The 23476-nt window shown below is 36.3% G+C and overlaps 1 protein-coding gene across 7 annotated transcripts; it reads right to left on the bottom strand.

Moving 5' to 3' along the window:
* Window positions 1-180: 180 nt before the first annotated feature.
* On the bottom strand, window positions 181-23147 carry LOC107266369 (PDF receptor). 7 transcript variants are annotated; one of them, XM_025083671.1, is made up of 18 exons: window positions 22694-22868; window positions 21880-21982; window positions 21210-21804; window positions 19954-21129; window positions 10025-10247; window positions 9728-9956; window positions 8925-9032; window positions 6580-6746; window positions 5927-6030; window positions 5536-5680; window positions 5282-5384; window positions 5090-5207; window positions 4949-5018; window positions 4787-4872; window positions 3431-3614; window positions 3011-3125; window positions 2713-2806; window positions 181-2395 (listed from the first exon to the last, which is right to left on the bottom strand). In XM_025083671.1, the coding sequence occupies exons 6-18, from the start codon at window positions 9828-9830 to the stop codon at window positions 2383-2385; spliced, it is 1410 nt and encodes a 469-aa protein (XP_024939439.1). In that variant the 5' UTR covers window positions 9831-9956; window positions 10025-10247; window positions 19954-21129; window positions 21210-21804; window positions 21880-21982; window positions 22694-22868; the 3' UTR covers window positions 181-2382. The 7 variants fall into 7 exon arrangements, 6 of the variants coding, with proteins under 6 accessions (XP_024939439.1, XP_024939438.1, XP_015592268.1 ...); XR_003059336.1 differs by having other exon boundaries at window positions 2630-2806; window positions 9728-10247; XM_025083670.1 differs by having other exon boundaries at window positions 9728-10247; window positions 21210-21785.
* Between the last annotated feature and the right edge of the window lie 329 nt (window positions 23148-23476).

Below are 23476 nucleotides of genomic sequence, written 5' to 3'. Positions count from 1 at the left end.
TAAGAGTACGAGAAATGTTCCTTTTTTCGGATGAAAGCACAAGACCCTTTTTTTTCTACTATAAGTTTAAAAAGCCAATAAATCATGTTTTTGTAAAAAGGTTGTAACTTGGTGTTTAACATTTATATGAAATGCGAAAATTTCCTTAATCGTTCCACTGACTGACTTACAATACTGGTATCCACGTATACATAATTTATTATTGAAAATTTGAAAAAAAATAACATCTATGAAATTAAGAATATTCACACTCTCGTTCTCACATCATTCCTTTTTATTGTACTGAATAAGTTATCTAGTTATCATCAAATGTAGTACACGATTAGATGCACACTAAACGAAAAGATGTTTTTTCCTTTTTCTTCCTTGACTAGAAAAATTTAGTAATAATCGACAAGGTTTCCGTACTGTGAGTTGAAATCGATTGATCCTAATTTCTTTAGTCACGTATCAATCAAAGATCAGTCTCCGTAATAGGAAAATTTACTTATCAAGATCGTACATAAATTTTGCTTTAATAAATACATCTTCCCATTTCCATAATATTCTTTGTAACGTACCCATACACAATATCCTCTGAATGTAATACACTAAATTTAGTATGAAGATGACGAACGTTACACCATACATTTTGGAACACATACAAATTTTATTATTCGTTGTACTCAGAATCCGTTCGAATGACACTCACAAAAACATTACGACTTCTTTAAAAGTTTTCACACGGATTTCGAGGAACGACAGTCCACTGAACGATTTTTTCTTGCAAACTTTACTTACATACGTACACGTACACGTATAAACACACAAATCTTATTCGAAAAGAACGCGTCGCCACCCACATTCACGATCCTCGCAAATTGTCACTTGTAAATTTTAATTAACAAAATATCGCTCATGGCTTCGTGTTCCACTCATTGACAAAAATAAAATTGCCAATGAGGAGGAATACGTTTTGTTAATGCTATATGAATGTTAACTCTAATGTTACACTAGCATCCAGGAAGGTATATTAGAAAATAAATTTTTCAGAATAATAACAAAATTTGAACTTACAAGTTAACCGAGATCCACGATCCTCATTCTCATTCACTTTTAGTATTTGAAAAACATTAAAATACTTATATACATATATGTATACAGATGTGCGCGACTATCTACCTATACCTGAGACCGTTTAGTAACACACGTCAAATTCTCAATACGTAAATACAATATATTTATACAGGATTATTCACGACGTTATTCCATATTTTCTTTTCACATGAGTTTACTCCCAATGTAATATATGCCAGTAGCTTAGTCCAATTGAATCTGAATTAGGAGTTCGTACAAGTTAGCCCGTTGAAAGCCGGAGCATTATTTACTGGGATACGGTCACCCCTTTCGCAACGGTCACAACGGATGAAGATTGTGACAGTGGAGTGAAGATGGTTCCATTACAGAAATCAATTGAATAGGCTTACTTCGGTTGATGCGGTTACTGTGAATAACCCTGTATATATTTCTTTTCTTTATTCTTTTCCTAAAGTCAATGTGCACAATTCACAAGATCTGACATTCCGCTTTTGCACAGATCTATTTTTAGCCTTCGTCTTCATGTAATTGCCAGCAATCGCTTGATTTTTTTCTAGAAGCCTTGAGCGACTATTCCCGCTGTTTCAATACAATGTCGATTGCCAAGGTTAAAAGATTTATCCGTACTCTTGCTTGTTGCGAATGGAACCCTTAACCTCGAATCTTTGTAAACTTCTTTCATTGTCATTTTGCTTCAGCTGCCAATTGTCATTCCCGCTGATTGCCCCTTTTGAGAATGAAAGACCGTCGGGGAGTAAATGCTCGTAAAAAATTGCGGTTCATATAAAAAGGAAGATCGAGAGGTTAAGAAAGTTTAAAGGACGTGTACATTCGATCGTCCATATAAGATACAAAAGGGATGAATGGACGTGTAAACTGTGTTTAGGTTAAGACAAAAAATTAAGGTTAGGAAGTATCCTAGAATACACATAATATTGACTCGTCATATTGTCCTTTGGTCTTTCATTCTACTGGCTGACATAATGTACTATTTATCTATCCTTCCTAATACTTTGCTCATTTCTTACGTCGCCTACCGAGTCTCGCGTACGAAACAAAACATTTTCGTTGGGTCACTGGATCTGGGTCAAGTTCGAGAGGCCAAGAGTCCTCCTGAGGGCAGCTCGATGACTTTGTTGCAAGAATCAGCCAATCCTTCCGGAAACTTTTGGTGTTTCGTCGCGAGTTAGTTAGTAACATTTACCCTGGTAAAACCTCCCTGACGTTCGAGTTCCACCTCCGTGTAAAAAGTCTTGTCACGAGATGCCGTTCCCTGATAGCGCGCGTTCACTGACACCACTCCGGTCAGACAGTCGTTCTGAAAGAAAATTATTTGAAAAATTATAAATTCCCGCCTTTCCCAAGCATAACGTTAAAATCGCCACTCAGATGCAAAATCATATTTAAACCAATAAACGTGCAAATGACGCCAGACATGCTTAAGGGAAAAAAAAAAATGCTTCTTCTCACAAAAAATCAATCCTCCTACGTCATTCGACTAATACGCCGATCAACATGGAGGATAATATGACACGGATCAGTATGTACGTACGATCTGTAATGAAGATCGACCACAGGAATGATCTAAACGCGGATCGACGTGGTCGGCAAACGATTTTCCCGGATCTTACTCACTCGGCAGGTCGATCCGAGGGCGGAGTGTCTTCGCCACGACAGCAAAGTCTAATCCAACCACTCGATCTCAATTCTTCTTCTTCGACTTCGATGACTGGGAGGCACCGGTAACAGAGGAAAGTTATCATTTTTATGACGAATCGACTGCCAGTTGCAGCGGATAGAGTTGACATTATATATTTAAAATAATTAAATATGTAATATTGGTTGGTAGCATCAGGTATGCCAAGAGGCATTCAAAACTTCTTCAGGACGATATTGAGTTAACAAATTTAATTACGTGAATCCAATAACTCACCCGAGGTTATTCGGTGCGGTTGGCATCCACTGAAGGTCGACTGTCTTCTATTTTGTACTTCTGTACCACGTAATGATAGATACACTGAGATGGTTTTACCCAGGGCCAGTCTGACCTATTCCCAAGAAAGCAAAGTTTATAGAAAAACTATTAGCGTCTAATCGAGCCACTTTGTCGGTTACGGAATTCAACAGAGTTTTTCAGGATGATCTTGTCCCAGTGTTTTATAGATTTTTTTTCCCACGTTTTTTTGTTACATTGTCATCACCCTAGCTGGTTTTACTATATTACCATGTGCTCTTTATTTCTTTTTAATACAATTCATCACTTCTGGTATGAGATACCTTTTTTTTTGTTAGATTTCCTACCCAAGGCTTCTTGAAATGAATGCTCGTATAACACTGAACGACTATGACTTACCTCACCGTTCAGAAAACAATAGAGAGTCGCTATGAATAGCCCCTGAAAGGACGTTAAAAAGTGCGTTGTGTAGGACCACAAAGCGAACTCCCAGGCGGCCTTTTCTAATGGAGCTTCCGTCATCGAGATCAAATTAGTAATGCCCAAAAGTGGTAGAAGAAGGACGGCTGCTCTCACGGCTTTCCTAAGAACAGAATAAGAATTCGTAAAACAGTAAGCACCGTGTTAGACTTAACGTTCTCTATTTTCATTCAAACTTTCCTCAGCAATAAAATTAATTTTCAAGAGTTCAAAGTCCTAAGAATAACGTTAACTCTATTGTGAATTCAGATGCCATTGCCGTACCGTTTACTTCTGACATAAATACAAAATGCATAAGTTTATTTTCGCATTCGAAAACAAGTATTTGTAGTGACGTCAAATTTAAAATTACAGGAGAATCACAAAAGCACTTGCACTCAGTATACATGAGCAAGAATTTTCAGAGGTTACCGAACCCACTAAAATATGTCAAAAATTTTTGTAATTCTGGAATTCGAAATCAAAGAACACATCCGTTTTACACTGTATCGTATCTCACAAGTTGACAGTGTTGCGTATATATGCCGATTCCAAACTTGTTATCACATAAATCCCGTAGTTAAAAGGATGCAGAAGGATCTGAGTCGTAAACTTTCCTTTAACTATGTCGAATGACAATATGAGCTTTGGAGACTAAAGGAATTACAACGTATTACCGAACTAATACCATTCGTATTATTCATTATATCACATGCTTTGAACTTACATAAATACAGATATAACATTTAAGACTCGATTTCTAGACACAATAGATTTCCAAGAGAAATGGCAAGAGAGCGTTAACCGAAAAATTCTGATCTCGCTGAACCCAGGAACGGTAGCAAGATTTCATTCTCCATTTGAAAAACATTGAGTTGGCTTGTCTGTTCGCTTATTCTCAGGTTAACAAAAAGGAAATCCTAATTTGATCAGCGCTAAAGATCTTCTCAGATAAAAAATAATTAGCCTGGCATAGTGAATCCAAGAAGAGATAGAGAAAAATAAAAGATAAAAGCACCAGAGAACGAAGGAAGGAGTGCTGTTTCTAATTAAGCCAAGGGCCTGCTTTAGTCACTGCTGAGATTAATTATCACCCTAAAACATAAAAATTTAGGGATACCAATTTACGTATCGTTGCTAAAGATATTAGCTATTGATCAGTGAATTGGAAATTAATGTTGAGTCTTTAGAGAAACAAATATTCAAAAATGTTATATCCTTGTACATTGCTCTACAAAGTGAATAAAGTGAATGACATATAGGTATGTATGTCTATAATAATAAATTATTACTCACCGAGCTTGTTCAATTTCACTGGTATGACTCTGCCTCAGCTTTACCACCAAGACTCGTATAATATTCAGCAGGAACAAAAAGTTGAGCTTTTGTAAAATGGATAGTAAAAGTGATAAGAAATTTATACTTGAGTTTTAATTAAAAAATGAGAGAGGCTCTTACCAAAATTACGGCCATTCTAGGTCCTTCCAGGATCCAGAAGTAGAAGGTTAGGTTGTAGCCCCACCAACATCTGAAGAAGACAATTAATCCAGTCGTAAAAATCAGTGAGAAAGATCGATATATGATCAAGTGGTTATTTACTTTGACGGATGATAGTACACTGCCGTGACAATGGCCCAGGTCAATGTCATTACTACAGGATATCCCCAACCGACCAATCGATACATACGATAATAAGACGTCTCTTGAAACACCGTAACTGTGTAAAACAAAAAGTAAAATTTTTATTAAATTATAATCCCGTTATACGAGTCCCCTTTGGACAGGACTTACCTGTTACCATATTATGGAGAAAAAGACCTTCTATGAACATCCACATAAACATGGCCGTTCTGGCGTATTCCAACAAGACGTAGCTTGCCTCACAGAGTACAGGCTGAAAATATACGTTCTATTTAACATGGTAAACAATTACTGGGTATAGTTCTAAACGATTTATATGAGAATATATGAATTAAATAAAATCTACTCGCACACTATGTTGCTGTAAGATTGTTATTCCAATACCGTTATGGTACGTTCCTTACCGTATTTTCTATTCCATGTTGAAAGCTATTTGTCCCAGTTCTAAGGACTGCCTGGTCTATGTAAAGCGTCAATCTTATTAGAACCTGAATGACCATAGCAACAAAAAGATTCTTGTGAATTCGTGTCCTCGTGTTCCGCAAGCTCCTAAAATTTCAAGCTAGTCTCAGAGAGCGGCGTTATACATAGGTGAAGAAATAAACGATTCAGAACGGGATATGGAAAATAAAATTTGGAAAAAGGATAAAAGCCATTTTCAAAAAAATTACGTCTAGAGCGGATATTTAACGTAGGAAAGTATTTTTTTAAAAATTGGAAAAAGATAAGGAATTTAATGGGCGTGGACAGATGGTAATGTGTCGAGTGAATACTTAAAGCTGTAAAATGACTTGCCTGAATCGGCAAAAAATTGCCAGGGAAATGAGAAGAGCCGCCAAGGAGATACTCAAACCGACGAATTCCAGTGTTCGTGTTCTCTTCGCAATATCCAGTTTTACCTGAAAGTGGTTGCGAGTGGATACTCAGGTAGATTTAAAGATAGCGCGAGTGCTGGCGTAAATTAAGTGAGCAGCAATTGGACAAAAACTAGCTGCTAACTCAAAGATCAGATTTTTAAATGAAAAATAAATAATTCCGAGCTAAATAAATCTGTCGTTAATAATTCAATTGTACGTTTCGTATCAATTATAAGCTTTTGGAAATGATTAGCATATGATAGCAAAATGCAATTTATGCGCCAACGCTATTTGTTTTGCGTATAATCGACGAGGTAAACAAAACTGACAGGCACGTGTCGTCCGCATCAAATACTACGCTTTTCGCGCGCCTCGAGAGCAATAAATATTTCATTGAATACAAGCCATAATTTATGGAGTGAAATGTAAGTACTTTTATCCGCTTGAAACGTCTAATGAACAATTACTTCTGTTATTAAGACGGATCTTTCTTTTGTTTTAACAATTTAATTTACACAATGATACTTACGCGATCAATGCTATTTAACATGGTAATGATCATTTAGAGAATAATTTATCATGACCCTATACCTTGGCAGCGTCCTCGTTCCCGGCGTAAAGTTTCCGAATGAGCAGGAGCATTTCCCTTGTGAAACAAGGTGTATAGTTTGTCCATCCATTAGGCGAATTTCTTTCTCCCGTCGGACCACCGCGATCCTCCCAACGTCCATTGTCGTCGCATCGTTTTTCCACAAACTCTGTACAAAGACGTATGTGAATTAAAAATTGAATCGCAACTGTTTATTTTTGGCTTATCGCAGTTCTCCACTTTTCGGCGTTCTCTCCGAGGGAACGAATTCTTTATTTGTATCGCAGGACTCTTGCGGGTCAGCGAGTGCATTCACTGTACTACGTATGAAGTCCATTTGACATTCCTTGAAAAGTATCCTTTGAGGTTACCTACAAACGACTGAGTACCAAATTTAATGCTGGAATATTATAGGTATCGTTGAATCGTTAAATTGGGTCAACTGTATCGTATTATATTGATATATAGTAAATAGTTAATTCCTAAAGGCGTATTTTCATCGTCACTACACATCGTGCTGGCGAAATACGAATACGTCGCTTAATGACTATCGTAAATAAATCGATCATAATTCAAGATAGACCATAAAGGCAATTATGCAGCTTAGGTTATAGTAGCGGTAAATTCGACCCTTAACTTCACACGTGCATTCTCAAAGACCTCATCAATTTTATGTTTAACCCTCCTGTCGAATTTGTCTGTACGTAAATTTTCAACGAATTAAAAAAAAACCTTTTAGATAATTATTACTTGGTATTTGTTTAAATTAAAATAACAGTGATGAAAAAGTCTAAATTTGACCTATTCTATTCGTTGTAATGGCCTCACAATCCAGTCCCATAGATTGAGGCCTCACAGAGCCCCTATCGTACAGTATGTTTCTAAGGTCAGACCTGTGCAGTTAAGAGTTAAAGTGGAACATCCCAACCGTAACCTTTGACCCGCATTGCGATTTCCATTGCATACAGTAAACAGCACGACGACCTTTTTCGACGTAAATACTTAGCAGGATCCCAAGGTAATACTTTGTCAAGTTCCGTACAGGATCGACTGGAATATACGTTGATAATAGTGTTATAAGGAAGCTTGTGTTTAATTCCAGAAACATGGAGTACATAGTTACCGGAAGTTCAGACCTTTTAAGAAACACCCAGTATCCTCTCGAAAATTCATAGAAGATAATCACAAAAATAAGCATCTATCATCTTTGGGTTTTATTTTTTTTTTTTCTATGAAAATTCTTTCAATTTTTTTCTCTCGTATATCCTCATGCGATTGATGCGTCACTTATCTCTGCACGAAATAAGAGATACAGCTATGGGCCATATTTGCTTTTAGGTCGAATTTCAAATTCACCAACTTCAGCGTAAACACACTCGCATCTGTTTGAAGTCTGATGTCAGTTGAGACGTTGTACAAAAGTTTTCAATAATATCCGTCGACTGTGAAATGCATGCATATATGAGCAAACAGTCAAATGACGTGTATTGTATTTTCTAAAATTTTAGGATTTTTGGTTTTACCCTCTCGAGTATGTTCCAGGTGATATATGGTATATAAATTAGCGAGGGGAGCTCCGAGCTTATAATAAAAAGTGAGTGACAGACTGGCAAATGTGATTTTCATGAATTTTAACGAACGTCATATAACCGTGGAATATGTATACAAGTCCAGAGTCATCGATGCCAATCAAATGTTAAATAATAAAATTCAAACTAGTTTGTCAATCGATGTGTCAATATCGTAGACAAGAGTTATCGATCTTATATAGATTGTAAAAAAAAAGAAATTGAAATTTTTGACAAATCACACAATGTAACGTAATACTCTTTTATCGAGATGAAAAAAATCGTATAATAGGAATAGCTATTATTCAAAGAGCGATGGATCCCTCTGATCACGTCACGAAAAAAAAATAATTTTTGTGAATTGTCAATTAGCCCTAACATTAATTTTACATGGTATGTTCACTAATTTATATTTATTCGAGATTAATAAATTTTAACCTTTGACACTGAGACGAAACGTGAGAAGTCACGTTGCATATTTTGATGAAAACAGTTTTTCATATTACAAAATCTAGTTTAAAAATATTTTATGAGAGTGTACGTAGGATTGTCACGATCGAAAATTCGAACGTAAAATTTCTTTCGCATACGAAAATTTTTGGAATCTCACGATTAAACATAACCTTATTTACTCGTACCGTTCGCACTGCGAATACATTCAGGATGTATAAGGATAAGTTCAATTCCTTTAGAGGATCTGTCACACGGTTTTCAGCGATAAGACGTTTTTCCGTTATCTTTCGAATAAACCACTCTAATCTATTCTTGCTTTAACTCACTCGTAGTGTCGACACCGTTCTCCAGAGGACACCTTTGCTTGGCTGTGGTTGATGCTTTCGTAGGCGGCCAACAGAGAATAGAGTCCCATGCCCAGCTGCACCACAGTTCTGAAATCCAGAGTGAAAACCAAATAAAGAAAAAATAATCGACGAGTCAATCATTTTTAACGATTATATCTCCCTTTTCAATTCCAAAGTATTATATAATGCGCGGAATACGAAGTGCAGGCATGGGATGAGAAATTCGAAAGAAATGAAACTGAAAAGGACTCGAAAGGACAAATCGATGAGGACTTCGACTTTCGTACATTCCTGTAATAGTCCTTTGGCGATTCGTTTTACGTGTAAGGATTACATTGAATTCATCCCTCAAGATATTCAGCGTCGCTCGTGAAATAGTTCATGGAAAATTATTACGTCATCAAACGCAAATGCAATCCCCATATAAATTCACGAACTCCATGTATTTCCTACGTTTGAAAATGGTACACAGAGTTCCAGGGATTTGCTGTTTGGCGTGGATTTTCGAATTAGAATTTCTAATGCAGCTTGTATATTGTTTTAAAGTGTTAATATGTATATTTATACAGGGTGATTCACGGGAACTCACAAATGCGAGTGTGGCTTAAGTCGAGGAATGATGATTTTGATTGGTCACTGATTAACATCATTGAACAAAGATAATAAAAATCGAGTTGAACCAAGTGAAAAAAATATGAAAATTGTAAGAAACCTTCGATGAACTCGATCAAGCTGTAACACTCAAATCCGTAACTTCTTGTGAATCACTCGGTGTATCTTACCTCCGTCAGGTGCGATGAAGTGTCGGTAACGTAGATCGCAGAGAACTAAAGTATTGTTGCCGCTTCCATTTGGAAAATCCATATTTAAAGATCCAGCTGCCATTCGTTTTAAACGTCTCGTGCATCGGCGTCTCGTCGGATTTACAATAACCTGCCACGATGACGTAACTTCGTCTCCTTGTCGGAGACCGTTACCAACTTTCAAAATTCTTCATTATGGTTTCTTCTACTGTCGATTATCACTGAATTAAACGCGAAGTACATTATGCGTTGTTAAGACTACGAGTTATCTCTCACTTTGGAATTTTTTCAATTAATAAGGAACAGTGTAAAGAATCTTTTAAATCCTTCATAAAAAAAAAACGTCTGGCATCCCCCTTCACTCGGCTTGGTTGAATATGTTCTTATATACTTATTTTTACGAGTTGTTCTATCCTTAGTATTATCCGAATATTATATTACAATTGATGTTCATCCTTGGCACATGTGATTCCACGGCATTGTAAAACAGACACGAAATCTGAAACACAGCAAAATTCGATATTAAAATTAAAAAAGAAAACATATCAAAGCTCGCGTAGAAATTTCGAAATTGGACAAAAAAAGTGGCCAATAGCTGCACCCGGCATACAATGCAATTATTTCACGTAACATTTTCGTAAGGTGATTAAAAAAAATAAAAAGTCACTTTTTCATATTTAAAAAATCACCAATAAAATTTCCATTCAACCAGCTATATGAATCAACCCAGTAATATTCATGTTTACAGTAAGTTTCGGGAGGTTGGTGTAAAATAACCAAAAGATGGTAATAATATTAATTACCAGGGACATATTAATTCATTGTGAACGTGGCAAAAACCGGGGACTCATAGCATGTGCTTATACAAGGTTATTCAGTGGAAACGCACCACCTGAAGTTAGCGCGCCCATTTGAGTCTTATGATGAAACCATGTTCAGGTGGTGCGTTTGGGCTGAGTAACCTGGTATATTTCAATTAACGTTTCGACCCGTTTCGACATTATCTAGCAAAGCGTGTATTTTGCATCGGCTAGTTTCTCAATGCATGTACAGAATTTCAATCCACGCCAGTCACGGACAATTATGACAATCGAGAGTCACCACACTGTATGTACACGGAAGACGTTGAAGTTGCCTCTACCAGTGGAGTGTAACGATGAGTGAACAAAGAGAACGCAAGAAAAGTGGAAAAGAGCTGAGCATACGCTACACGGAGGAACGTATAGATGTTCAATGGAATTGCTGAGTGTTCAACGCTGAAGCACTTATTCCGCACTGCGTTAAGGGTCTAACAATAAGACTTTTTATTTCGAGGATCATCCGCGACGAGCTAACGAGTACGTACTTAAGGTACCTCACTCTTATATTCATGACTCTTAAGAGAGAGAAAGAGAGAGTGACAAGCCAATAGCAATATAATGGGCAACCCTTGGTAACACATCAGACCCTTCTAGTTTGACCAAAAGTTTCTCAAGTAGGGTAGCCTGAATAACCTCACTCTCAGATATTGAGTGTGTGTCCTTCGTCGTATCGCGAATTATATTATAGAGTTTTCTTCCTATAAGTTACATCCTACAGCGTAAGTGAAAGATCAAATCAGAGAACGAGGAAGGCTGACTTCGTGGCAGTTGTGGAAAATGAAAAGTGAATTGACTTATTGGAATAGGAGTGATCGAGAGACAAGATTTAAATAATTCAAGGTCGGCTGAAAATCGTGTATATGATTCAAGAGTTTGCATACCTTTTGTCGATGTCGAAGAAAATGATATTTCAATACGTCGACACGTGAACGGTCGTGATTTTATTACCCGTTTTAAGAACATTAAGTCTGTTCTCGTTACCTGCACTTTCTGCACTTTTCGAAAAGTGCAGATTCTCATTGGTTACTTAAAAATATCTTCCAGCAAGAATTTGTCCTTTTTGAAAAGTTCAGAAAGCGTAGGTAACGAGAACAGACCTGCTCGGTTGGAATTTTTCAGACTCGCTTACTCCTGGCTTCAATTTTGAGCAATGACGTATGCCTATGATATGCGATGAAGTCATTTTTTTAAGCATCCAGTTTCTTATTTTTTTTATTTCTTAGTTTGTTATTTCTAAGATGGCAAAGTCATGTGCACGTGACTTAATATGATAACGTGGATATAGGATTTTTTATAGTAATGTAGTAGGCTTGGCAATTCTCGTAGAATTAACCTATAAGTTGAACTGGAAAAAGAAAGACCCCATCCTGCGGACGGGGCTTTAGAGAATGAAGGTTCAAATTCAAGAAACCAAGTGCAACTAAGTTGATGTTACGAAATTTCAACGAGCATTGAATTTCACAGAATTTTTGTGTTCGTTCCTGGTGGAAATTTGGCTGGGAAAAAAAAACTAACAGAAAGGATATAGGAGTATTGGATACCTGCCAACAGGTCTGTAGCTATTCGAATTCTGTTTACTTTACTTCCACTCGCCACGTATGCAGATCCACGGCCTATGGACTGAATAGAAACTCTAATGCACCTCGTACCTTCGTGCTGGATTAAACTACAAATGACGCAATAGTTTTCTTATGATCGTTTTTAAATTACCAGGGCAATCCGTTCCAAAATTTTTCAAAAATTCATGAAACAGCAAACAAACCTATTCGTGCTATTTGTGCCAAGTATCGTTCACCCTGAAAACAGATATGAAAAAGTTTCACTGCGTGTTAGAAAGCATCAATAACATTTTTACCACAGTAAGAACGTAGTTTGATATGTCAGAAGCTCACAAAAAAATATCACATACGTCTTTCAGCAAGTAGAAATACTGCCTGTACGCTATACATCATAGAAAATGGATATCAAAAGACATTTTTGGATAACCCTTGTTCATTTCATCAAAGAAAAATAAAAGTTAATATTCATACTATTTTGCTTTATTGATGTCAATTTTCACATATGGTCACGTTTCAAGGCCATCACGCAATTTAAAGCGCGACACATACCTACTCTATATAGATATACAGAATGTTATTGAAATTGTGCAGTTTAGCCTGACCACTGAATTCAACATATCACACCTCATGATAACGTTAATCGGAGTGTCAGAGTGTCAGGTTTTAAAATACGAAGCAGAAAAATTTCGGAAAAATTTAATTAATTATTATGGAATATGTATTAAACCTGTGAATAATTATGTGTAATTATATTCGCTTATTACATATACGTATTACTGTATAGGACAGCAGCACCTTTTAACCCCAAGTACCCAGTTTCCACATACTTGAATATATTAACGATCTATTAGTGTGCCGCGCAAGTACAGTCTACGATGAAAATAATTTTAATTTCCAAAGTCCTGAAAGCCTTCAGACTATTCCCTGATAGTCCATTCCATAAATTTATATGAATTTGCGTTGCATACCTGCTTTCCATAGATCTTAAACACCTCTAGTAACTTGCGATAACCAGCAGCGTGGGAACTTTTGAACTGAGTCGAGAATTTCGTAAAAGTTGGATAAATCGATACTGCGAGTAATATCCGTATTTAATGGATTACATACGCCAATAGGACATGCATAACTTCGATATATAAGTATACAGTAGGAAATTGTACGCGAACTGTATAATTGTCCTAATTTCCAGTAAATATTATTAACCGTATGTGGCAGCCATTGCTCGAACCGAATCAAAGTTCTTAACTCAAACGGATATAGGTAATTCCAATTTGGGAAAGTATTCCGGAAGTAGAAGACATCTCTCGCCATCGTGATTCTCATAACTTTTACATACAAAACTTGGAATATTATATTCCTCCAGAGATCCACGTGACGCTAGTTTTATTTGCCCTGGCAACAAACTTCTCCTATTTACCAAGCGAACTTTTACGTAGGGACTTTTTATTTTTGAAAATACTCCTTTAATCAGTTTTTTCCGAAAAGACTTACAGCTTGAGTGTTTAGTGGGCAATTAGAACCTAAAACAGGTCACCACCCATGTCATCTAGTTTCAACGAGACTCAGCCTACTGTATTTCGGTATTAGATCTGCACAAATATACATATTTGATATCAAGGAAACATCTTGTAGAAATGAAACAAGTCATTAATTTCTACTAAAATCGATATTTTAACATACATGAGAAAAAAAGTTATTTTTGTTTAAAATTTGAAGTCTACCTTTATTACGCTATTTGTAAGATAGCTCTTTGTTATCTGTGCCTTTTTCTTGGCAAACTGATTGAAACCATTTCCTTTATCGTCCGACACTTCTGGGAACTCCAGAAGACAAGTACAAGTATCTACGCTTTACCTCTGGAATAGTTTTATTTAAAGCCTGCGCCGCAGGTTTTGCGGTAAAATGGGACAATCGATAGTGGCGCCGAGATACAAGGACAACTTTTTTGTAGGTCAAAATTACGCTGCACGCATTAACTAAGCGGCTTGTTATCAGAGGAGCTAGTTTGCCTGAAGAAAAGATTTAATAGCCTCTTTAAAAGTGTGCTATCATGAAAAAACATTTTCTGTTAAGATATCGTATAATCATACTCCGATCACCACACACGTATATTGAAAATAAGTCATGGTCATGAAAATAAAGAGTAAAATCCCAACCAGAAATTAAATCCTATATAAATGGAACAAATTTATTAACTTAATGGACAATTCGTTAAATAAGAATTATCACCGCAGTGAATTCCATATCGTTCTCTCTTAATGGATTAATGCCAACGATACATTTCCACGTTGAAAATGAAAGTTCACTTTCAGCGATTCGACAGATTTCTCCTTTACCCTTTTTCCCACCCGCACGAAATATTCCAAATCTATTGGATATCAGCCAGAGAGTTAAAAGATTAACTATCCTCCGTGCAGAGTATCGTATCGATTTAGCGACTACTCGGTAGATTGTTCCCTATGAAATAGCATCTGAGATTCCCTAGAGTAGTGCTAAGATGCACAAATGCATCAGACGTAACAATTGCAACAAAATTTTGTCTTGATTTAATAGAGTTCAAAAGATTTTCACTACTGTGCTTTATAGGTTATGTCAGTCACACCTATTGCATAAGATACCTATACGTGAACTTTAATGTGATCTGTGACTCCACGTGACCCACAATTAGTTACGGTACAAACGTTACACGTTACCGGGTGTCATCCCTTGGGCTTCCATTCTCACTTCTGTCCAGTTGCATGTGCACACAAACCCGTGTCCCATGTGCACAACGTTCGGTAATTGCATGCACGTGTTACGCGATTCTCGTAACCCATGTGCTTGACGCACAAGGATTTCTGTATTTCATAAGTGAATGGCATTCGCAAACGTGACTGTTGCACGCGTGCTCGATACTTATATTATGTGTACTGCATGTCTCCCGAGGTCGTTCATGGATATCTCTATGAGGATATTCATTTTGATATGTATGCACATCTGTCCGTATGCATTCCCTTGTGTTTTCAAGCATGGAGTCAGCCAAATTGACCTTGCACTACACAGGCGTTCGAGCTTGAATTTCGAATGCGAAATATAATTGAAAAATAGTTGATGCACGATATTAATGTAACTCAATGTATTACGTTAAAACTTTTTTTAGAGTATCCTTGTTCTTGATGGTAATAGAGATAACTTTTAATTTTCACAAAGTCATTTGCATCCTTGCATAATTAGTTCGATTAATTGAAGTGACTCAGCCTGTCGGGACGACAATGGTCATGAATTTATATCAGACGTCGTTTCGCTGGCTACGTAGAATTTATTCACAGCTGAAGTAGCTGGTTACTCTAGGACACTCGATAGGGAGTGAGAAAACCTGTTTGAAGATTCTCTAATGGTAAAAAGCATTACTAGCTCTTAACGTGATCAATATTTCAGTGCATTTTCTCCAAGAAGCAATATGGCGTTGTACTCTAGTGCCAATAGAAAGTGCACGAATAAATCACCATTTAAAAATGAACACTAACCTTCATCCTGTCAAATAATAATAATTGACGAATAATAGTAAGCTATTTCTTAATATTCACAAGAGTCCGATTTACCTACTTTCTTTGTACCCACATGTATTGGATCTAACAAAAAATCCTGGGAATCTTTTATCCGAAGAAATGCAGCTACACACTTTTCTATCACCAATCCCAATCACACTACAACGGCTGCCGTATGGTAAACCCCGGTAAAACATCGTTGCTTGGATATATCCTAGTATAAGGTACGTATTTATTTACGTTCTTTGGCCAACGGCTTTAAATAACAATCCTGTAACAACTACACCTACAATGGTGTACTGCGAAGACGCTTAATTTGTGTGCGCCTCAAGGTAGAAGTATAACGAGATGCGTCAGTCAGGATCGTCGCGTATAAAACTTTTAGGTTGTGTAGTCAGACTTTTAGAAATTTCCACCTACATATACAAGTCTATTACAAGCAGGGATCGCAACCGTAAACGAAACCGGAATGGAAAACCGATAAAAACCGAAAAAAATTAGAAAACTGAAACCATAACCTTTAACCATAATTTCGAAATTGTTATATCCCACACCGTAATCGATATTCGAAATAATTGAAATGAAAAACCGAAACCAAAACTGTTAACCGAAATGTAATGTTTCGAGAACAAAAATAATTTAAAAAAGTTCCATATTCAATATATAATATAATATATAAATTTAACTAATATATAAAGTACATTCCAGAAGAAAATTGGTGTATTTTTCTCAAATGTTATACACGATTGGCTAATCCTTTCTAAATTCTGTACGACGGAACGCAGTGAATGAGTCGTAGTTCGTTGTAAGTCGTTTCTAAAAGACAACCAAAATTAATTTCTCCGTTTTTTTCGCTTTTCCGATTACTCGTTTTTGCATTTCACTTCCTTGCCGTGTGTAGTGGCACGATCTAGGAGTATTTTTTTTTTAGTGGAGCTTGTTTACTTCAGAGGACATAACTTTTGTCTTCCGTTTGCATTTGTGACGTAACGAACTCGATCACTATTTTGCTGCAAAACAGTGACCAATGAACGAAGAGGATTGAGCTCGTGACGTCACAAATGAGTTCCGAAGCATCTTTCCCATTGGTTGCTGCCCGCTGCCTTAGTCTCAATGAGCCTTTTTTTAAAGCATGGGTATGGCTAAACCTTTCGATCCTGTGCCACTCGCTATATAAATGAGGCTGATTCCCCATGCGTAGTCAATTGCGAACCCGCAATTCCGTTCTATTATCTATCAGAAAATTAACGGCAATCAGTGATTTGCTAACACAAGTTTTGCGATACGCAAAGTATGCTCCATGTGACGGCACCCAGACCCTTCATGCGATTAGTTTCATGGTAGAAACACAGCCAACCCGAAAACCGAAAACCGAAAACTATCTCTCGTTAAAACCGAAACCGAAATATATTATGTTTAAAAACCGAAACTGAAAACCGTAAACAAAAAATGATGAATTAGAAACCTAAAACCAAAAACTAAAACCGAAATTCAAGCTTCTACCATTTTGAACACCGTAACCGAACCGCTATTTCTTTCGGTTGCAGTCCCTGATTACAAGTAACTTTGATTATGGCGATTATGGCTAAAGATTGAATGAATTCTCGGCTGCTGTATGGAGTTAATATATTAATGCGAACTAGTTCGTTAAGCGTCCGCTAGGTGAAGCGTACGAAATCACGAGGGTAGAGACCCTCTAGTAAGAGTCCGGCCAACACCCGGAAGGGACGCCATATTAAGGGCTTGTTTGGCGCCACCATGACATTGCGCGGGACTCGGTCGGGTCTCGCGCCAAGTACAGGCAACCCGTCGTACAGGGCTTAACACTACCCACACCACAGAATGCGAATCTCTCCCATATACGTATTCACACACACCATTCTATTCCGAAAACAGCCCATAATATGGCGGAGCCAATCACTAACAAGTCCCACCGTTGGCCGGACTCTTACCAGAGGGACTCTACACGGGGGTAAATAATTATCGATACTGTCATCTGTCGATAAAAATGTAAATTTTGTGATCTTTCTGACAGGACGTTGTGTTTTAATCATTTAGAAAATTCATTATGTATCATTACCGTCGCATCATTACTCAGGTATTTGCTCTGTTAGACAAGTAATAATCGGGGTCGATCGATCCTAGGATCTTGGTATGAAAGTATCATTGCCACTAGCCATGCGCCATGACCAATCATTCGTAACGAGCTCCTCGTCCATACAGGATGTCCCAGTTATACTAGTAATTTCTCCCTGATAGAAAGATGGACTGTAAAATATATTGAAAATACTGTAATGTTATCTTTTTCAAGAACGTAAATTCGTCTTGCATTATTTTTCAAAAATTTATTTCCATACTCATGAATATCTTACTTGACCCAACGGTCATTTCATAATTTTTTTTAGATAATTAATTATTTATACCCATAATATAATTATTACACGCTTTCCGTATATCCGTATAAAAAGTCATCTCCTTCCGCTCTTTTACGAACGTCGTGTCTGTATAACGTGAAACTGGCGAAGATCCCGTTTCTTCTGAATTGTCAACGTTTCAAAATTCATAAAGCACCGTAACGTCTTAGAGAAAGGACCTTATTTTCAGTGAAATTTAGACATCTGAGGTGCAGTCAGAAACCTTCAGATAATTTTGGCAGGTTACATCTTTCTTTATCGGCGTTATTACGAGAAAGATAGAACGATATCAAGGTACACTCTACTCAAGTTTCTGAAAGTATCCCTGTCGTCTTTATATTAATGATTAACTTCTCGTTGTTTTTGTAATAAGCGACAAGTGCCACAACCGCGTAATATCCAAGGTAAGTTCCGATGAATCTTAATCCTGATAAAGATACAAATTATAATTTTTGTCATGAAATCCAGATTTTCCTTCTTTCCATGAAATTTATAATTTTGACTTGAATTACGTCACTCACTGACTCATACGAAAGCAAGGATTACACCAAATATCACACGTGACAATGACAAGCGTAGATTCACGCAATTCACGTAATACATATGACAGGTTGAAATCCATCAAAAACGGTTTGGCCATATAACAGACAAATGGAATACAAATCCCTGAAAATAATTAACAGTCAGACTTTCGTCGAAAAAACAAATATTTTGTGTAGAAAAAAAAAATATAAAAAAAATTACAAATTCAAGTACTGCAACTAAAAACCAACCAATTCTTACAATAATATTTGTAATTTGAGAAAATTATTTTTTATTATTAATCATTTTTCAAACAGTCGTCATTATATTCCGTCAACAAATAACATATATCTATTTTCAATATGCAGTCACTCGATGTATTACGTTTGACATACATATATACACGATATTAGAAGGTGACAGATAGCACTTTACATTTCTCATATATAAACCTGCATACTGTAAGGCAAGAGACATAGAAGCAGAATCGAAATGAGGAGTGCAGTTACTGTGGAATGTTATCGTCTTGCAAGCAGACACAAATTGTTCTAGGCAACTGTTCTACGCAACTACAGTCAATCGATCATGGATTCTCCATGGCTGTATAAGATGCACTGAACGTTACTCTGCGACAATGCACGTATTTCTTATTCTAGATACATTTAATTAATTTTGTTGCCATGAAAATTCGAACAATATTTATTATCAAAAAATTTTTATTAATTCACATCAAAAAATGTATCGGCCAACTCCACTATCCAGATAGCCTAATTGGTTTCGAGTTTACAATCGATTATCCAGAAATAAGAGTTTTTTATACAAATTCCGATCCCCTTCAATTACGTTCGTGGTATCATTTATTCCATTTGATACAGGACACATGGTTTACGTTGTATGCTCGGCTATATCGAGTATCAATGAATTTTCGAGAAGTTCACGATTCTAATAATAAAGCGCTTTAATTCAATAAGGTAAAAAGCATGCGTGACCAATAGACAGACACGTGTACGAATAAAAAAATCGATTGTTTAGTCACATTTTCGACAAGGTTAATTTGTTTTTGATACGCATAAATAAAAAATCGATTATAACTTGTTTAAGGAAACGCAAGTGCAGCAAGAATAATTCAAAGAATACGTGAGCGTTTATGGGTAACGTCGTTTTATGACAAACTCTATGAAACGCCCTTGGGACGTTTATTAGTTAAGAGAAGAATATTGAAATTTTAATAACACGCTATGAGTGAATATAAATATGGTATTTTAGTTAGAAACGTTAGAAAAAATATTGCAATTGTTATATTCACAAAGAAATCATACATACTAAATGAAGCTCTCACAAGTTTGAAAGTCACAAAGATTCTGCGAAGGTCTGACACGGTTTCCTTGGATTATAATTAAAAGAAAATTTTCAGCGAATCCATAGCGCCGTTGTCTGCCAACTAGATATAATTAATAATAATCTGTTTGTAACTGAAGGAAAAATTCATAGCTAAGCTTTTGCTGCGAAATTAGTACAAGTAGCGTTCGGCGTTTGATATTTTTTTTTAGAGTGATATCTTTTAATGGTACTTAAAACTTGGAGGAATCTAAGCTGTGAGAGAGACAGAAAATTTCACTTGAATGAAATTTTTTTCAATTGTTAATAAAGCATCAGTTTTATATGATCAGATGATTTGTTCTTGTCCATTCTATTTCAGAATCATAGCCAAAGGAAGATGGAATATCGTAACTTCAATTTTGCACTGGACGTCATAGATGATGATTTTTAAACTTAAATTTTTTTTAGATGACGAACTTCTACTGGGTATCGAGTAAGATGATTGTGACTCGGGTACATCTTGGGAAAGCTTGTGATTATACTAATAATGATACTAGCGTTTGATGTTATTGCATAAATTATAAATAGAGTATTAAGGAAGTTGCACTGCATTAATAAATCAAAATTCAATTAGCCGCTGGTACTCTGTACTGTATTCTATATAATAGTGCGTTAAAAGACGTGGTATCTCAGGCGGTTATAAGAGGATGATTTATAGTTGGAACCGGAAGTGCATGATCTTGTACCACGAAAGCAGATTTATAATAATGTATGTCTAGGAAGCTGCTCTATATTTCATAGGATAATATCCCGCCAATAGTAAACTAAATCCGAATAGCTCTGACAAGCCGTTTCGACGTCTTTTTTTCAGTGGAAAAATGAAATTCGAATAAATTTTGGGAAAATAAGTAAAAGAAACAGTATTAATATTTAGACAAGTGTTAAGAGTATTAAAAGCTTTAAACACTCTACGTGATATTAAAATTATATACGTGCTATCAATATAATAATATAAGTTAGACAAATAAAAAGGATAAAAGTAACAGCAAAGTTTATGAAAGATATACAATGGACATATATCATATAAGTAATGAAAAACTTCAATTTCATCAGTCCCCTGTTATTCCAAGCTCTATTTGGACCCAATTTTTAAGTAATTCCTTCATCCCTAACTCAAAACTGTAAGACAGAAAAGTTGTACGTTTAAAAAATTCATGGATTTAATAATAAATAAATAAAAAATTAACTCAGCTACTCACCTCAAGATATTTCCAGAAAAATAGCAAATTCCATCATGACTAGGTCGACATTTTTCAAGTGAGTTTTCGATTAACACAAGTTCAACATAGTTTGCTCTTAACTATTGAACAATTCTTATCTCAACAATCTTGTATTCTATACTGGAACTACTATAAGGACATTAGGTCAGAACTTGTGATCGCGTTAAAGTACGCGCGTCGACTACTCCAGTTCTTCCTGCAGAACTCGCGACTGTGAGATGAATAGCATCTCCCTCTAATCCGGCATCCCCATTGGCTGGTATACCGCCCCTTCGGCGCATCGCATTTCAACCAAACAGGTAGGATGTTACCATTTTTCATAGCTCTCTATACCTTCTGTATCCTGCACTACCGACCTTCCGTCATCGTACATACTCCCCAATATAATATCTTTTCTACTGGCATTAGACCTGCTATTGGTCCATTTCAAATTTATCCCCGTTATATTACTCATTTCGTTACGTAAACAAGGTACAGGTTCGTTCTGATTTGTCTACTTCGAATACATTTGCGGTTCGATTCCAAGTTAAGACACGTGCTGCGACACGTGCAAATCTTTGAACATATAAAATAACTGAAATATTGACATACGAATGGTTATAATTTGGTTTATTATAAAAAATATACTTTAAATGGTATATTGACTCACCTCGAAAGTATGTAATCCATTGCACAAACAGTACAGCAATAACGAGCTATTTATTAATTAGCTACGTAATACCAGATGAACTTCTATTTATGTCAGTATATATCTGTAAATCGGATATTGTTATAATTTGTAAAGACCAAACATAATATTATATTATATTCAATGGCTAAGGTTCCTTGGATCAGTCTTGAAGAGATCATGTAAACATACTGAATAAAAGGTTCGATCAGCATTGAACAGTTCTAGTGTTAAGTTAGTAATGTTAGTGCAATGTTAGTTCTATATATCTGCCACTAGGGGTATACGTTACAAATTTATGAAGTCTCGAGAAACAGTCAATGAATAGAGGCTATAACTGTTTGTCTGAATAAGCTTACACAATGAGGTTATAGAGCTGTTGACATAAATTATATAATTATATATCTGTAGGGGAAGCTCTGTGACAGCTACTGTTATTCCCAGGGTTGGCATAATTACGTGATACTTATTTTAACCTGGGAACAGGCGCGTGGAGTGTCTAAGAAACCCCAAATCAATGCTTGTCAAATGAAGAATAAAATCGTCCGACCGTTCCTCGATTAAGAATATGGGATGAATCATTCCTCGTAAACAGTGAGTGTCCATTACAAATTATTCGCACCATGGTTGAAGTGTGTCATATAGAAACAGCATGATTTGAAACCACTGCACTAGTCGAATTTTAACATTGCTTAAACTTTGAAGTAAGCACGTAAGACTTTTGGTTATTAAAACTTGATTATAGAAAAAAACAATGAAAATAGGATTAAATCTAAAAAAAGGTAATTCTATGTACCTATAAACGTTGTGATTATTGCTCATTTTTGACCAAAGAATAATTACAAATTATTCAGATGTCACTTTTTAAGAACATGTATCAATATTGTGAACACTTTTCAGTTTAAAAGCTGGCTTGTCAATTATGCATTTTTTTGGTCTGATCCCCTTATATTATTTTATATAGATGCTGTCAAACAAAAGGTATAACCGTATTCTATTTCAACCCCGATGAATGCATTATGTAATTGCCGTACAAGGCGCAATTACGTTTCTATTTAATTGGAATGTTTCATTGCGTAACACAACCGTCTGTAGCCTAGAGCTTACTGATAATAATCTCTTACCAGATATATGTTATGTATTCATCACCCATACACTTCTAAAATCCGATATTCTAGAGATGAGTGGGGAGATGCACAACGCTCCGGTTTTAGGCGATACCAAAAGCATGGCGCTAAATCGTAGCGGCGAGTCCGGGAGTAGGATTTCGTGGTCATCGCCTCTGTCGATGTTACAAATTTCGCGTAGCCGCGCGGGTCATGATCATCGTTCCAGCCGATATTGCAATCAGCGAAAATGAATGGATTGCTCGGTGGTGGGGAAAAAGTTGCCGTCCCTCACAAACCGTTCTTGACAAACAGGCGGAACAGCAAGGTCTTCCGTCTAACCGAACCCTAAACGTTTGTATGGACGTAATGCGCAAGCAAATGTGTATATTCAAATAAATTTCAAAGTTATAAAAAATGCATAGAAATATTGGCTTTCACTCTTTACCTCTGTATATTCAAATAAATTTCAA

This window comes from Cephus cinctus, unplaced genomic scaffold (assembly GCF_000341935.2).
Source record: "Cephus cinctus unplaced genomic scaffold, Ccin1 Ccin1_scaffold0310, whole genome shotgun sequence".
Taxonomy (NCBI): Eukaryota; Metazoa; Arthropoda; class Insecta; order Hymenoptera; family Cephidae; genus Cephus; species Cephus cinctus.
The sequence above is the reverse complement of the archived record's forward strand: the minus strand, read 5'-3'. Positions and strand labels throughout refer to the sequence as shown.

What these genes read in the sequence shown, in the direction of transcription:
- LOC107266369 (XM_025083674.1), bottom strand. Translation starts at nt 9,830, where the DNA reads ATGGCAGCTGGATCTTTAAATATGGATTTTCCAAATGGAAGCGGCAAC. An exon ending in AACATGGAATAGAAAATACG is followed by an intron (nt 5,385 to 5,535) that starts GTAAGGAACGTA and finishes GTATATTTTCAG; the next exon opens with CCTGTACTCTGTGAGGCAAG. An exon ending in CTAGAATGGCCGTAATTTTG is followed by an intron (nt 4,873 to 4,948) that starts GTAAGAGCCTCT and finishes ATTTTACAAAAG; the next exon opens with CTCAACTTTTTGTTCCTGCT.